Consider the following 17837-nt stretch of genomic DNA (forward strand, 5'->3'; position numbering starts at 1 on the left):
TTCAATGGGGGATCACTATGAACACAGGACAGATTATGTTCATTGTGACAAGTTGTTGGAAGAAGTTTTTTAGGCAAAAGTATTACAATAGATTGGAGGAAGAGCAGTACGGACAGATATTAGTTGTCAAAAAATATATATGTATATAATAGTAGTTTGACATATTGGCAAAACCTATATATATAATAATAGTTTCGCATATATATTCAAAGGTTATATGATCCATATACTATTGCTTCCATGAGACCTATGAAGGTTGTCCATAGAATATATGAATATAACATGAAGGGATCTATCCCGTCCGTGGACTGCTCTACCGCCAAAATAGAAAGTAATAAGTGTAGTTGCTATTGCCCGATGAGATGAAAAGAGAGAGAGCTACCTGCCATATGACCGAGTCACACGTCCATCCCTGCGATTGCAAGGAAGGACGCCGAGTTGCCGCTATATATGGTCAGAAGACTCCACCCGGATGAGGTACAAGACAACGTCTTGACGAACATCCGGGTTGGCGTCAGGAGTGTGCACGCAAACACGCATGCGCACTAGCCAGACGTCGACCAGCACACACCAAGAACCGCCGCACAGGGCAGGAGGAGGTGCCACGGAAGCGGAAGAGGAAATGGCAGTGTCAATCCAGCATATCGCCCAAAACCCATGGTGGGGAGGGCCATACCTGACGTCACATGCCCACCATTGGGGGAGAGACCCGAAGCAGTCACACCCGCATTGACGGTGGATGGAAAAGACCGATGAGTTCCCGGGCCAAAGCCAGAGGGCGAGGAAATGATGATACATAGTTGCCAATGATGGAACATGGACGCAAAAATAACACATATTGCATAATACACATTGTGCGTGAATACACGAGTATCCTGCACAGACATCATCTGATTGGATGGTAAACGAGTATACAGTAACTACTATTTACCCCTGTGTAGGATCTGACATTTACCTATATTATATATAATGAATATGGCTGTAAACTGCATCTGTTTTTAATATCACAATCTGTCATATTGTTTGTTGTAACTGTTTATTACAGTATACATTTTATTGATCTTTTTTCCATAATAAAATATAATATTTTCTTTTACTTCCATTTCTGATTTCTTATCCTCTATATGTGGTTTACCCAGCACCCCAATTGAAAAGTCCCCCGCTATAGGCGCCCAACCCTTTCCTACAGGTAAGCCTTATTATAGGCTTACCTGTAGGTAAAAATTAAAAAGCGGAGTATGCTATATGCTTTAAGATAAAGACCCAGATTGCCAGATCAATCCTTTCAACAAAAATCTTCCCATTAAATTGTATTTGCAGTTAACCTATTTAATGCATGATATTTACTTATAAAAGCCTGCCTTGTATAAACATCCAAAAGCCCTTAACCATTTTACCTCCTGAAAGGTTTTACCCCCTTCATGACAAGGGTGCTTTTTGCTATTTAGCACTGTGCTACTTTAACTGGCAATTGCTAAGTCATGCAACACTGTAAACAAATAACATTTATAAAACATTTTTTCACACAAATAGAGCTTCTTTTAGTGGTATTTAATCATGTTTCTTTTTTTTTTTTGCTATATAAATGAAAGAATTCATAACATTTTTGGAGACAAAAGCAAATTTCTATTAGTTTCTGTTATAAAATTTTGCAAACAAACAATTTTTCCTTATACATTTAGGCCAAAATGTAGTCTGCTACATTTCCTTGGTAAAACTAAAGCCCCATACACACACGCAGATCGTCGTCATACAAATGTTCGTCTTTTCTCCCCGGAATGTCGGTGTCTGTTGAAAAGTGCAAAGACAGCACAAGGACAGCACAAGAATTTTGTCCGCAGACTTCAGCTGACTGCAGAAGTGATGTCATGTAATGGTTAACTTTCCCTGTGTTTTTTATTTTCTGAGCATGCCCAGTCTTGCAAATCTGCGGTCTGTCGGCTGATTTCTGTACTGACAGGCGAACAATTGTCCGTTCTGGTGTCCGCAGACAAAAATTTTCATGTTTGCAAGAAAGACTCTTGTCCGCGGATTGTGTGCAGACAGCTGTCGGAGGCACCATACTAACACGCATACAATCGGCAGATCTTTCGTCCGCCGACGTTTGTATGACGACGATCTGCGTGTGTGTATGGGGCTTTACCCAAATCAGTGTAAATTATTTAGTCTGTGTGAAAGTTATAGAGCCTGCAATCTATGGCAAGTATATTTGAAAATTGATCAATCCTGAAGTACTAATGGCTTTGGCCCACCTTAGTTCTTGAGGCCTTAAAATACTAGGACAGTACAAATACCCTCCATGACCCCTTTTTGGAAAAAAAGGCAGTCCAAGGTATTTATTAGGAGGATTGATGAGTTTTTTAAAGATGTAATTTTTTGTCACAATTTTGTGGAAAATAAAGAAACACATTAAGTTGTTTTTATTTTTTTTTACATACTGTCACCAGCGTAGTACAGAATCATCATATGACTAGTGTGGCAGTGATCAGGCATACCAAATAGCCACATTATGTAAATAAATAAATAATTTTACTAATTTTTTTAAGCATTTTTCTCTTTTTTTTTAACATGAGCTTGAAACCCATGGTGTTTTAATTTGTAATAAGCACCTTTAGCATCCAACAGGATTTATGTGCAGGGAAATTGTAAGCCCACTTCAAGGATTTTCCTCCTTCATGCATATAGTTGTCACCCTGTTCACATGAAGAGAGATATACACAGGGGACAATTTATTTAAAGCACAATAAAATTTTTAACTATAAAGAACCACAACTGGTCTCGTGTGGATTAAGCTTATCAATTTGCAAAGAATGTTTTAAGGGAAGAATTATTAATGGCTAGCACTTTGAGAGATTGGGGCCACCGGGACCAGCATATGCAATCTTCAACCTTTGGTATTCAAAATTTATTAGAGTCTGTGATTAAACAAGCTATACACAGATATATGTCATGGGAATGTATATATTAAGTTAAATAAGTTATTTTCTCACAGACTTCACTTCGTAGCCAAAAAACTGCCAACTATTGGGTATTATATATATATGTTATGACCCAGTTTATTTCATTCTGAAAAAAAGAAGTAATACTTAGTTTAGATTTGGTTAAGCTCATCTGGTCCAATCATATACCAATGGTCTTTGCTTCCACATTAAACAGTTGGTGAACTGTCACATAAGGTATCTTATTTATGTCATCTGGTGTGTCACATGCCGTTTTCAGTATGTCTGTAGGATGACCAGATGTTTACATGACCATTTTCTGGACCACCTTTCCTAATATTAAGCTAACAGAGGACTAGTAAAAATACCACTGTAGTGAAAAATGTCTTCAATTAACATGGGTCCAATATTGAATCCCAAAATGGAGGGTGGTAATCATTTGATTTTCTATTGAGTGGATAGGTTTATTGGATCTTTGTGTTAGGACAAGGATTTATTCCCGATTAATTTTAGCTTTATAGCTAATCTATAGTTATATTTCAATATAAATTGATTCGACTACTAATCTATTGATTACTCATATTCAAATATAAAATGAGTATTCCCAACTTTAAAGGTCACTTAACATTCTATATGCATAAATCCAAAGAATATAACTTTGCATTACGTTTTTTGTAAAGTTTGGTCAAAATACATATGAGTGTATCCAATATGCTGTCTGGGTCATCAAGGGCCTGTACACACATGGAACCTTTTTATTGGATACAATTGATACAGTGTCAAAGCTTGCCCATCTTTTCCTATTTCTTGAACATTCCTTATAGGTCAGTGAAGCTGTCTATCATAAAGTTGAGCCATTAGAAATATGTGGTTAGGGGATAAATAGAACTCTCTGATACTTACAGGTAGTGTCAAAAAACCCAGATTTCAATTATGATTGAAGGATTTGGAAAGCTGCTGCATCTAGAATAGAATGTTCCCACCTCCTATATATTTATCTGTATACAAAAGAATATAATTATCATTGCTATTTTACCTCTTGCCACTCATGTAATGCATATGTTTTCTGGCAAAGAGGACTGTCTTTCACACCCACACATCACACATTTACCTAAATAGGTGGCAGAGGTTTTTGTGCTGAGATTGCGCTCACTGTGTACCCCCAGCACAGAGATTGAGCTGTCAAAGACAGCTCGCAGTCTCTAGTAATGATCAGCAACTAGAGGAACTCATTCCTGATCATAAGATCGCTGGGACAGCCAGTCACATTGGTCGGAGATCAAGCAGACATTAAGAGCCTATAAAAATGTAATACAAGCTAAATCAAAAGCACTTTTAGGTAAACATGTATTAAAACTTTATATAAATTTAAATGGGTATAGTGTATCCAACAGTTATGAGTCCATGCATAATTTATTTCACAGTATCCTGCTGTCTTCCTTATTTTTGCTAAAACAGTTTTACTTATTTTGCTAACATTATGACAAGAAGTTTGGACTTGGAAACAAGGATAAATATTTATCATCTATGTTTTATTAGGTAATATATGCATTTATTCCTACAACAACTGAGTTGAAATATCTGGATAAAATGAGATGTTTCCGAAAACGTTCAGCAATACCGGTCCTTGGAGTTCTAATATTTTGTCTCCTTTTCATGAATTTGTACATCGAGGATGAATATGTTGTGGTGAGCATGATTTAATTATACTGACCCATTCACTGCCTTTTTGCTAATTGCTAAAAATGTTGGCTAAACCTTAGGTATAATTAAAATTTCAGAACAGCTTCAGGCATCATGTTTAGTCACCACCACCATTGAAAAACTGTGACTGTGTTCTCATTTTCACTCCTTGTTTTCATTCAGTAATTATTTTGTATAATGTTCTATTATTAGGTATAACTAATTTTCTATTTTTTTTTTGCTGATGTATTGTATAGATAATGAGGCCACTGCATTAATGACATATTAATGACCTGAAATACTTTTTAATTAAATAGTCCCAGACAGTCATCATTATTTTACATCAAAGCCAAAGTCAAAAGCCATGCCCTTTGCTTTCCTGGCCAATGCCCAAAGCAAATGACTCCTAAGGCCTGGTCCAGATTTTCATCTGTATTTGTGCTACATGGTTCTAAACCCATACCTATAAACACTGCAACCTATAACACACTACAACGGAACAATTGAAGTGGTTGTAAACCTCCATGCATGCACTTTTGGCACCACTGTACTGTGTTCACATGTAGAAAGCAGACCCTCCTCCAATCTCTACACTCCCCCCAGCAAGAACAGTATCGGTGCATGCACCACAGTACTTTTACAATAATTTATGCTACTGTTCTGTGGTCTGTGCTTCGCTCCATGCTGGTTTTCCTCAGCATCGCTGGTGCTTCTTTGGATCTCTGGGCTGAAAGCAGGATGATTCAATCCGCCACTCATGAGTACCGATCAATAGGAACTCGTGGAAGGCATCACCTAACTTACACTTGGCCAATAAGGATATGGCAAGGAGCAGCCAATCCAGGGAGAGCCAGAGGAAGTAGTGGGAGAGAACTGTTAGGGAACACTGTATAAATGCCCCCTTCTCTCAAGCTCATTTATATTCAAAATGACGTAGTCCATCATGGTCAGGACACAGAGGGGGACACAGAAGTGGCAGAATCAGCCAGGTTTTTACAGCTCAGAGAGAGGCAGATTAGACAGCACTGTGCTGTTTAATCTGCTATAAGGGAACAGGATCTTTTTTTTTTTTTTTTATAGGGAAACAAACACTATAAACTGAATAGTAATGTATTACTATAATGTATTACCTATTGTTTTAGTATGTCTGGAAACAACTGAATAGTAATGTATTACTATAATGTATTACCTATTGTTTTAGTATGTCTGGAAACATTTGGAAATATATAAAATGCTAGGTTCACAATAAAAATGTATAGCAAAACTGAAAACATACAGAAGAAAACTTTTAATCCGGTGAAACATCACTCGCTTTTTTTTTTTTTTTTCAATTCAAACAGTAAAAGCTCCCAAATCTGTCTTTATTTAAGCTGCTTGTAAATCCCTGCACAGCAGCATTGGGAGAGAAAGAGACAATACTGTGAGCCAATTAGGGATCTACCTCTTCAGATAGTGCAATCATCTTAATGCTAGGATCAGGACAAGAGCACAGCAATGACTTTATGCAGTACTGTTCCTTTGTTGTCCACTCAGCAAATGGCTAAGGAAATCATAAGCAATCGTTTTTCCCATAGTTACCCATTAGAGGATTGAGTACCATCCTGCTAATTCTTTACTGTTTTTAGTTCTCTTCTGTGGATGTGTTCTGAGTGAATAGAATGCACTGATTAGCTGCTTCTTCCTGAGCAGTAAAGGAGGGAAAGATTTACTAAAACTGGTGCATACAGAATCTGGTGCGACTGTACATAGTAGCCAATCAGAGTCTAACTTCAGCTTGTTTAATTAAGCTTTGACAATAAAACCTAGAAGCTGATTGGTTACTGTGCACAGCTGCATCAGATTCTGTGTGAACCCGTTTTAGTAAATCTCCCAGTGTCTCTGTCTACACAAAATCCACATTCAGCCATGGCAGAGAACTGGAAATAGCAGGTCAGTCATGACAGTAAAAGCTCAATGAAGCCTCACACCTCTTTATAGCCCTGTACCCCTAAATGTTCTGATTGGTGACTTTTTTAGAAGTTATTTAAATTATTTTAAAATTAAATTACACAAAATAATTAAAGCAAATAGTTAGAACATAATTTGTATCATGAAAAACCAGCTAGGGCATGCTAAGGAGCTAAGGACACCTTACTCTTCTCGTTTCTTCCATATGAAGAATGGAGACCCAATACACAGTATTTTTTCCTATAAAGAGCTTTTTTAAAAACTGCAATATAGTTATAATGTTTCATAAATTACTTGCATATAGCGCTAAGAATACACAATATTTTTTTTAATAGGTAAATTAATATTTTGGTACTTTGTATTTATATATAGGAAGAAGATAAAAGACTTAAAGAAGGTTCAACTCAACAATTCAATTCAGATCAATATGTCCATACAATACGAGATTTCTCAAATTTCTCATCATCTATAAATGTGACATATCGCATATTAGCAGGGATACCCGTTTCAAGAAAAAGTAAGTAATATAAACCTAAAATCTTCAGATTAAAGGACACTTTCAAATAAATTACTCGCTCCAGAAGTAAATCTCTTTGCTTGAATTCCAATATTTACACACCTGTATAAGAAGGTTACACATTCCTTGTGTTTTTTAATTAAGTTGAAATTATTGTAGCGGTACCCCCGAAAGGGCTGCTGGCTGAAAAAGGCACATTCACTGTGCACTTCTAACACAAATGACTGGTAGATCACTCTCTGGACTTGCTGACTGGCCATCTCAGAGCATCAAACATCAGTGCATTACAGAGGGACTACTTATAAAGTTGGATCTGTATAAGGGGGCAAGATCTGCATAAGCTGATGCCACCTCTGTAGTGCTGGCTCCTGTCCCATGCGAAGTGATACCAACTGCACTTCACCTCTTATACCAGGTTAGCAGTCTCCAGAGAGGTGCCAGCAGCAGGAAAGAAGAAATCTTCAGGTAAGTGTGAAGCAATACACTGAGCATCATTGTATAGGACTGCTTTCACACTGATGCATGTACCTGCAGCTTTGCTGTGGGCTATTTGCACTTAGCCAGGGCCGGCCCTACCTATAGACGAGGTAGGCACAGGTCTAGAGCGCAGCGCCGACAGGGGAGCTGCTGAAACTTATAAACAGTGGGTTGCGATCAGCACTGAGTGCAGATTTAGTGAGAGTGTAGTGGGTTGCCTGACACAGAGCTGTCACCACTGAGTCTGCCCCCGATGCCTCAGTGACAGCCGGAGATCAGTGTGAGAGCAAGTATCCTCTCTTGCTGCACCCATATGATAGAGCCAGGAGGAATTTTCTTACATTGGGCTCCGGCATCTGATGAGCAGGGGTGGTGCCAGGTGAGTGCAGGTTATGAAAGGGGGGGTCAGAGAAAAGTGTACAGACACCCCATGGAGGATGGGGGGCATATCTGACAGGGCCTCTGTTGATGTGGCTGACTCTGTGGCTGGTCTCCTGCAGGATCTGCTCCTAGGACTTGCTCCAGGGCGGTTATCTGTGCATACACTGCATACTGTTCGACCAATCATGGAGCTCCCACCCCCCCCCCCGATCCAGCATCAATATTCCCTGATCTTCCACTGTCACCCCAATTCTGAGCAGTGTGATCCAGAGGGGTGACAGGGAGAGCCCGGATTGGAGAAGGAAGGAGGACTGGGGAGGAGGAGAGGGAGGAACCATACACATCACAACAAATCTCTGCATATACTGCCCTAGCCTGTCCATAAACTACACTAGCCTGTCTGTATACTACCCTACCCTGTCTATATACTACCCTAGCCTGTCCGTACACTACCCTAGCCTGTCTATATACTACCCTAGCCTGTCTATATACTACCCTAGCCTGTCCGTACACTACCCTAGCCTGTCTATATACTACCCGAGCCTGTCCATACACTACCCTAGCCTTTCTATATACTACCCCAGCCTTTCCATATACCTGCAGACCACAGCTGGCATGAAGAAGCGAGCTAGTGCCACTATATGTCTTCAAGCCGGGTCCAGAGGCACAGGGGCAGGCCTGCAGACCAAGGCTGAAGAAGTAGGTGGAGAGGTGCCGCAAAAATCTCCACCCCCGCCAGTCAGGGCCAGAGCCAGGGGGGGGGGGGGGAGCGGCAAAATTCGATTTTGCATAGGGTGTCAAAAATCCATACACCAGCCTTGTGCTTAGCCATATAATTGTATTATTTCATAAAGTGCACCAAACCCTCAGGAGTTATGGTGCATTTTTAGAAAGTGTACCATACCTATAGGATATAATAGAAGTCCATGGCAAAATTCAGCTAACCCAGAAAAGTCGCAGGTGCACTTTGCTGCACTCATGGTGCAGGTAAACCACAGCACATAAGTGTAAAAGCAGCCTTATAGGGGGCTCAGAACAGTAAAGGTTTCTTTACATTTGAATTTTGAGAGGTGGTAAAACCCCATAGTTAAGACATTTTTTTACCATCCCTGCCCCAACCGCACCCCCTTTAGCTCCAGTGGCCAGAGATGTATACTACACAGAGGCAACAGGAGTTATATGTCCTGTGATAGATGGTAGCACCTAATAAGCATGACCTATTCAAGTGAATGAGGCAGCTCTGCAAGTGTCCTGCAACCTTGTGCAGTACAGCAAACAAGGGGTTAAAGCACTGTTTTGCTTTCTCACCACCTGCTTTAACGGACCCCGCAGAAGCATGCAGTTGCAGGGCACTTGCAGAGTGGCCTCATTTACTTAGAATGGGTCTTGATTGGCAGGCAGTAGCACCTACCAAAAGCAACATGGGGTTTAATTTCTGCTGCTACACGCATACACCTTTGACTGCTGCCTCATGAGCTAAAAGAGGTAGGGAGAGGGGGTAGTAAAACCATGACTCAACTGCAGGGTTCTCCCACTACCCAATTTTATGTGTGAAAGAGCCCTAAGGGTGCCACTGCCAAATACAACTAAGAGCTCGTTCACAAGTGTAGCAGACACTGTTGCTCTTCTGAAAAGCGATCTGAGTGTGCTTAAAAGGTGGTGAGCAGAGGATATGTTGCCTCCTCACTATATGATTTAAACCCATGATTGTCATGCAATGCACATGATTCTGACACGGTAGTATTGGCAATTAAAGGATTAAATCAGGTGTGAGGAGACGAAACTATGCCCGAAGATCTTTGATTTCTCCCATGTTGTAGGTAGATCTCCACTTCTTTAAGGTTGCTTACCCCTGGTCCAGGGGATGTCTTTTTGTGGTTTTATTGTTAAATAACTTGGATGTGGTGTGGGATGATATGGGATACTCCAGAATCACCAACAGAAATAAGGACACACTCTATTTTGCAAACTTTTATTTCTCTATTTTGCAAACTTCAGGAATAGTTCTTCTGCTCATCTCAGACTACAACCTTCCCATGAACAAATAATAGATGCCAGAGTTATGTACTCCTCTCAGGAGGGGAACTCCTCATGAGGGGAACCTGGGACCTGAGCCCAAGTTCAGAGGACAGTTCTTCCACCTGAAACTGGAGAAGACTACTGTATGAACCTCTCAAGAGAGGAACTACTTAGTCCAAACTTAGTGTACAGTCTTTCCAAAAAACTAAAGGGGACTAGTCAGTATGCACCTCTCAAGAGGAACTATATGGTTCAGCAAACCCAATTGTTCACAGTCACCTGGGTCTTGCAGTAAAGCAGTACTCGCAAGGCCAGGGGAGCAACTGTGCCCATTCAGCTTCCCACAGGTGCCTTTCAGTGAGGCTCCATGGACTTGATCCTTAGATGAGGTCCCGTGGTGTCAAAGAAACTTCCAGTTGTAGGCCTGGTGGATCTTCCAAAGCTGGGACCTCAGTGAACAGCAACTTGAAAATGGCTGGAGGCAGGGGATATACACTCCCCCACTTGAATAGGTCCAACCCTTTCAACAGTAAGACACTGCTGTTCTGAAGCTCTTACTATTTATGTGCTCCTTAGTCACCATCTGAGCACAATTTCCCAGGGATTGGCTGCAGTGCAATAAATATTCATACTGCCCAATTGCCTTGCTCTACTCCTTTTTTCCAGAACTTTCTAGAAGGCAGGGAAGAGCAATCAAACCTGCTGCCTGTGAAATCCCGAACAGCCAAAAGAAATCAACAACTGCTCCAATGATTACAGAGGAGCCAACAATTACTACATATGGCTGACAATCTAGCAACCTAACTAGAGGGGTGATGCATCATGAAAAATTCAAAAGAAGAAGAGAAAACACTAATAGGTTACTGTGAACATCCAGCATGCCAAGATAAGGGAGGCAGGGGGATCTTGTTAACAAAAGTATTAAGGGAATAAATAGTTGGGGTGATCTTTTCCAATAGAATATACCCATAACTGAAATATCTCCTTTGAGTCAACCTGTCCTTCTAGGGCAAGACTTCAAGATAAATACAATTATATGTTTGGAGAACAATCTGAATAGAAATCATGCTTATGTAGGCATGTTTTTTACCCTATGACAATTAGACAGGTTTTGCTTTGCTGTGCTAATTTAAAATAACATACATTTGATCTGCTTCACAGTTTGAAGCTTCCTACATCTGTTTAATGTAGAATTCAAACATTCCTTTGCAAAAAAGGGAACCTTGTTTTTAAGAATTGTATACACCAAGGAATATTTATCAGTCTTACTCTTTTTGGACTAGTGGGGTTCTTAACAAATAAGATCAGTTAGGCAACATTGCAATCATTAACAGTACAATGCCAGAACTGGGAAAGGATTGTTTTGTTTATAGAAAACCTAACATTTGTACAAGAACAAGTCAATTTAGGAATAAGTGCCATCACAACACATTTTGATGTCTGTTGTATAAACTGGGACGAATTGAAGGGCACATACTACTAGATCATCTGCAGTAGCAATGGTGACACCTTGAGGATGAAAAAAGATAGGCAACTCAATCAAAATTGCAAACAATAACAGCAGCATCAATTTTCTATTGGAACAATTACTACTGTTGTAATTACAACAAAATGTATAAAAAAAATTTCAAGCTGACTTTAGTTATTAATATCATGTCAGATGTATTTTAGAGATAACTGCACACACATGAGACCAAATCCACTAGTTTAAAAATGCTTTAAAATGTTTGCATCTACATTTTTGTGTATGAAAAGAAATGTGCTTTTGTTTTCCAATATGATAGAGATAATTGTTCATTTTTAAGCATTTTCAAAATACAGGCAGTAACACAATTTTTTAGGGATGAGGGGACTGGGCAAAGCTCTGTTCTCAGTAGCTTCAATATGTCATGCAAGAAGTCCATTAAACATGGACATAATGTCATAATGTAAATTCTATAAAAGCCAAATCTTGAATTGTTCTGACCTTTTTAAGGCTAATTTGTAAAGTATTGGTAAAAAGGGCATGGTTAGCAAGTCACTAATATGGGGAACATGTAATAATGCATTTTTAAAATGTTGTTCAGCAGGAAAAGAGCATTTTCATGTGCCTTAAAAGAACAACACTGAAAATACACAAATCTTTTAAATAACATACTTGTAGATGTTTTTAAACTGTATGTAAAGTTACAGAATAGTATGATGTAACCTTTAAAACGAACAATAAATAATGTGAAATCAACAGTGTGAGTGACCTCTAAAATTCATGCCAAATCCTAATCTGGGCATGCATCCTGGGTGGCCAGCATGTGTGTATTCCTCACCTTTCTGAACTTGCCATCCGATTGATTTTTCCTCTTCACCCCAATGACCTGCCACCCGACAATGTTGCCTTGCCATTACCACTGCTAAATGACAGACCCTCAGCTGGTGTTCATAAACAATATTCCCAGTGATCCTGGGTAACATCTTTCACCAAGTATGGTACTTGGTTAATGATGTCAGCCAAGATCCATAGTGATGTTGTTTACATTCCAGCAGCATCTGGGATTTTGTCGTTTAGTGGCAGATGCACAATAGGTCATCATCTTCAGGCGCTGCATTATGGTGATAAAGAAACGTCAGTGGATGGCAAGGAAACATTATCAGGTGGTGGATTGTCATGATTGGCGATAAATGTACATTGTTAGATGACATGATTGACGTTGGATTTACATTGTTTGTTTTTTTTTTTTCAATAAAGGGGACCCCTTATTATAAAAGGGCTTCTAGATTCCTATAAGACTTTCCAACAAACCACTACATTCTCTTGGGGATCAGAGGCGTGAAATAAATCCTTGTACCTTGCAAGGGAGGGGCAGTTTACCACACACCCCTTGCATCGTACCTTTTCTGTACCTGTCTGTACCTTATGTAGTCAGTACTAAGCTGCCAGACCCTGCCTATCTCTCCTGGTTTGTGTTACTGTGCATTCCCCTCCAGCCGCTCCTTCCCTCCTCTGTAACCGCTGGGTGCACCTGCGTTTGATTGCCTTTAAAACGCTGACTCCAAGAGACAAACGTCATTGACTGAAATGATAATCTATGCCCAACAGTGTCCACGTCCACCAGGAAGTCCGTGAGTCGGACTTCGGAGCAGAAATTGATCTCAAGACCTGCCCTTTAAAAGCAGAAAATCAATTACAGGCAAGTAAAAAAAAAATGAATAAACCCAGATTAGGAACAAGGCTTGGTGACTCTATTAACCACTTAAGCCCCGGAGGATTTGGCTGCTAAACGACCAGGGGGTATTTTGCGATTCGGCACTGCGTGACTTTAACGGACAATTGCGCGGTCATGCGATGCTGTATCTAAACGAATTTGGCGTCCTTTTTTTCCCACAAACAGAGCTTTCTTTTGGTGGTATTTGATCACCTGTGCGATTTTTTGATCATGCGCTATAAACAAAAAAAGAGCGTCAATTTTGCAAAAATAACAATATTTATGAAATTCCCCCCCAAAAAAATGTAAAAATCAAAATTTTTTAACATTTTCGGCCAATTTGTTTTATGCTACCTATGTTTGGTAAAAAAAAATCACAAAAAGCGTATTTTGATTGGTTTGCGCAAAAGTTATCGCGTTTACTAACAAAGGGAAAGATTTTTGTCATTTTTGTTGTTTTTTTTTAACGCGTAATGGCGGCGATCTGCGATTTCTTTTGCGGTACTGCGACATTGCGGCGGACAGATCGGACCCTTGACTGACATTTTCGACACTTTTGGGGTTACCAGTGACATTTCTACAGTAATCAGTGCTATACATATGCACTGTTACTGTAAAAATACACTGGTAGTGAAGGGGTTAACTTTATTTGAAAGGGAGGGGCTATGTGTGTCCCTAGGGGCGTGCTTTCTACTGTGATTGGCTGTGGCTTCAGATGTATGAAGAGTGATCAACGGTTCTACATAGTAGAACCGTATGATCATCCTTCATACACAGGGGAGAATGACAGGCAGCTTGTTTACACAAGCCGCCTGACTTTCTCCTACTCCCCCGCCCGATGTCCGCCGGTCACACGCGCGGGGGGGGTCCGTGACCACGCGGGAGCGGGAGCGCACCTCCGGGGGCGCGCGGGAGCTCCCTAGACCCTCACAAGCTAGTGACGTAGCCCTACGTCACTTTGCCTGTGAGGGGCTGACTGCCGACGTAGATCGGCGTTAGGCAGTCGGCAAGTGGTTAAAACACGTTTTCAACTCTCCATAAGGTTACAACTACTTTCATAACAGCATTGTTGTCATTTTAGAAACATCTATTCAGAAAAGAATATACATTTTACATAGAACAGTACAACTTGCTTCTTCGTTCTATTAAAAGAAAATGTTGTATAACATATTTGGCATAAATACTTATTATTATTGATTTTTTTTTTGTTTTTTTTTTAGGATTTCTTACTATTGGACTATCATCTGTGAAAAGGAAAAAAGGGAATTACTTACTTGAAACTATTAAGTCTGTATTTGAACAGTCAAGTTATGAAGAACTGAAAGAAATAGCTGTAGTTGTTCATTTAGCAGAGTTTGACCTGAGCTGGTGTGAAAGCATAGTGCAAGATATATCAAGAAAATTCTCTCATCATATTATTGCTGGAAGACTAGCAATTATCCACACTCCAGTACAATTCTACCCAGTCTTAGAAGGTCTCAAAAGAAATTACAATGACCCTGATGCCAGAGTCAAATTTAGATCCAAACAAAACGTTGACTATGCCTATCTATTAAACTTTTGTGCTAACCTTTCTGATTATTATCTCATGCTGGAAGATGATGTCAGGTGTTCTAAGAATTTTTTGACAGCAATTAAAAAAGTTATTAACTCGCGGAAAGGGTCAAACTGGGTCACCTTGGAGTTTTCAAAACTGGGATACATTGGCAAGCTCTATCACACTTATGATCTACCACGTCTAGCCCATTTTTTACTCATGTTTTACCAGGAAATGCCTTGTGATTGGCTGCTTATTCATTTTAGAAGCCTATTAGCTCAGAAAGAAACAATTCGATTTAAGCCCTCACTTTTTCAGCATATGGGATATTATTCATCTTATAAAGGTGCTGAGAATAAACTGAAGGATGATGACTTTGAGGATGATTCATTTGATATACCCGATAACCCCCCTTCGATCCTCAACACAAATATGAATGTCTTTGAAAATTATGATGTCCATAAAGCATACAGCAGTACAGAAGAATATTTCTGGGCAAAGACTCCTTCTAGTGGTGACTTTTATCACATTGTGTTTGAGAAACCTATTAAAATAAGCAAAATCAAAGTCTGCACAGGAACAGAAGATCGTCAAAATGACATCTTGCATCATGGAATATTAGAAGTTGGGGAAAGACTAGTTGGGAGTAAAAGAAACAAAAAGTGTACTACTTATCTTAGATTAGGTGACTTCAAAGATGGGAACTTTGAAATGGACAACATAGATCATAAAGTTCTTTTTAACATTGACTGTATTCGAATTCTAGTGACTAAAAACCAAAATGAATGGCTAGTTATTAAAAGCATAAGTGTTTGGACTATTGATTTAATTCAATGAGATGGTGATGTTTCTTCCTTATGGAAGAAAGACATTTCAGTTGAGTGCCAACTGGCTTATTTCACTAAAGGACTTCTCTTTTGCTAATATGTTAAATTTAAGTGACAAATTAGAGTGATATACTAAAGTCATATTTTTTTCTCTTAGCCCAGGGGTCCTGGATCCCACATTCACATCAAACACTTCACCATGTGTAAAAGCTTTAAAAAAAAATGGAGCATGTCTTACACATAACTGGATATTTGAAGCAATTCAAAATGTATTAAATTGACTGAAAAAAATGCCACTTTAGTTTATTCACCCTATTACCTGGGGGAGATGGTTATTTATATTTTACTATTTCTGTCAGGCAAAAAATTAAGTTTCTTGGTGTTTTTGAATGTTTTCTATTTTCTATAAAACAGAAGCATCATTCCTTCTTTTGCCTAAACGTATTTTTTATTTCTTGAAGAAGACTTGTGAATTTAAAAATATGAACATGAACATTGAATAATACGTGATATTTGGTTACTCCCTATGTCCTGTGTTTATAACTGTGTTGTCTTTTTGGTATTTTACTACCTCTATTTTATTTCTTTACTAAAATTTAAGGAGAATTAAATTCTCTTTAAATTTTTATGCACAGAAGAATTTTAATTCAGCACTGTGATTGAACACTGTGGTTAAAGATTTTTTATTTTATGCTTACTACAAATTCATTAAAATTTGGTTTCAATGCTAACAGAGTGTCTGGCAAGTAATTTTGGAGGAACATATTAAAAAGCTTAGGTACACATTTAACCCTTGGTCCCACTAGTAATAGTATTTACCCATGATTGATTATAGAATCATCTGCAGATAATCTTAATATATAAAGTAACAAAAGTCTGTTGAGTAAGCAACCCTGCAGTGCTGAGCAAAGATTAATTGTGCAGTATATTACAGTTGTATGCACTGCAGTCATATACAACAGTAATATGAATTGCAGAAAATGCAATGTAAACAGGGAGAACAGCAATGTTGCCTAGAAAATGTACAAAATGAAGTCTCTCCAAAAGAGTTAAAGACTACTAGTTCAACAATGGTTTTGACATTGCAAACTTGTAAATTAATCCTTCAACCATTGCATGCTGAAAGATAAAAATTTAGGCACACAAACTCTAATTTAAATATATTTTTCAATAGCTACAAAGGACATAAATCTGCTTTGTGAGTACCAAATGTCTTTGGAAACTCATATACTACCTTGTAAAAAATAGGGAAGAATTTAGGAAAAAATAAACAATCTCAAACCATGTACTGTACATTTATACTGTACACATATTACCAAATACTGTATGATGTGATAATAACATATGGTTTTATTGATAAAAAAAACAACAGGTTTGATTATTTTTAATAGTATTATACAGGTACCCCTTTTTTTTTTTAGCTGAAAACTAGGTACAAGAGAGATTGAAGACACATAATGTAAACAAATCACCAGGTCCTAACATCTCACACCGGTGAGCTTTTAGGGAACTTAATTTGGTTATAGCCAAACTGCTATTTCTAACTTTTAAAGATGCCTTAATGACTGGAATGGTACCAACTAATTGGAGTAGAACAATTGTTTTACCAATTTACAAAAATGATTGAAATGCAAACCAGGAAACTACAGACCAGTCAGCCTAACATCAATGGTATGTAGGGTATTTCAGGGTAAGGTAAGGTAATCTATACAGATATTTGTCTGTGATAAAGGTATAATAAGTGATAACCAGAATTGATTTATGACAGATCACCTAATATGTTTCTATGTGGGAGTACGTGAGAAATTGGATGGTGGAAGTCCTGTCAACATAGTTTACCTAGATTTAGGTAAGGCATTTTATACTTTACCTCACAAATGTTAATCTATAAATTAAGGTCTGCTGGCAATGATTAAATTGTATGTACATGGATAGGAAACGGGTTATATGAAATGGTCCAGAGAGTAGTGATAAATAACTTATGCTCTGAATGGTCTAAGGTTTTGAGTGGTGTGCCCCAGGGTTCTGCATTGGGGCCAATGCTGTTCAATTTGTTCACTAATGATATAGAGGTTTGTTGATGATAGCAAACTACACAGGGAAATAACTTTGGCAAGAAATATAGCATCATTACAGGAAGACCTTGACAAAATAGGGGGTTAGGTAGCTGCATGGCAGATGAGGTTCAATGTTGAGAAATGTAAAGGTATGCACTTTGAAGTCAAAAATATACATGCAAACTACACATTAGGAGAGGCTCCCCTGGAAGAAGCAGTAATGGAAAAGGATATGGGGGTGTTTGTTAATCACAGATCTAGCAACAGCATGTGT

The 17837-nt window shown here is 38.8% G+C and overlaps 1 protein-coding gene across 1 annotated transcript in view; it reads left to right on the forward strand.

Annotated features, from left to right (window-relative positions):
- MGAT4C (MGAT4 family member C) overlaps positions 1–15930 on the forward strand; it is a 223217-nt gene extending 207287 nt beyond the window's left edge. The window contains exons 2-4 of the mRNA XM_082256979.1: positions 4479–4628; positions 6942–7086; positions 14363–15930. Coding sequence (XP_082113105.1) covers positions 4479–4628; positions 6942–7086; positions 14363–15516 — 1449 coding nt within the window. The 3' untranslated portion in view covers positions 15517–15930. The remainder of the gene's footprint in view (positions 1–4478; positions 4629–6941; positions 7087–14362) is intronic.
- Positions 15931–17837: the final 1907 nt, after the last annotated feature.

Source organism: Pelophylax lessonae (genome assembly GCF_965119305.1).
Source record: "Pelophylax lessonae genome assembly, chromosome: 4".
In the NCBI taxonomy this organism is placed as follows: Eukaryota; Metazoa; Chordata; class Amphibia; order Anura; family Ranidae; genus Pelophylax; species Pelophylax lessonae.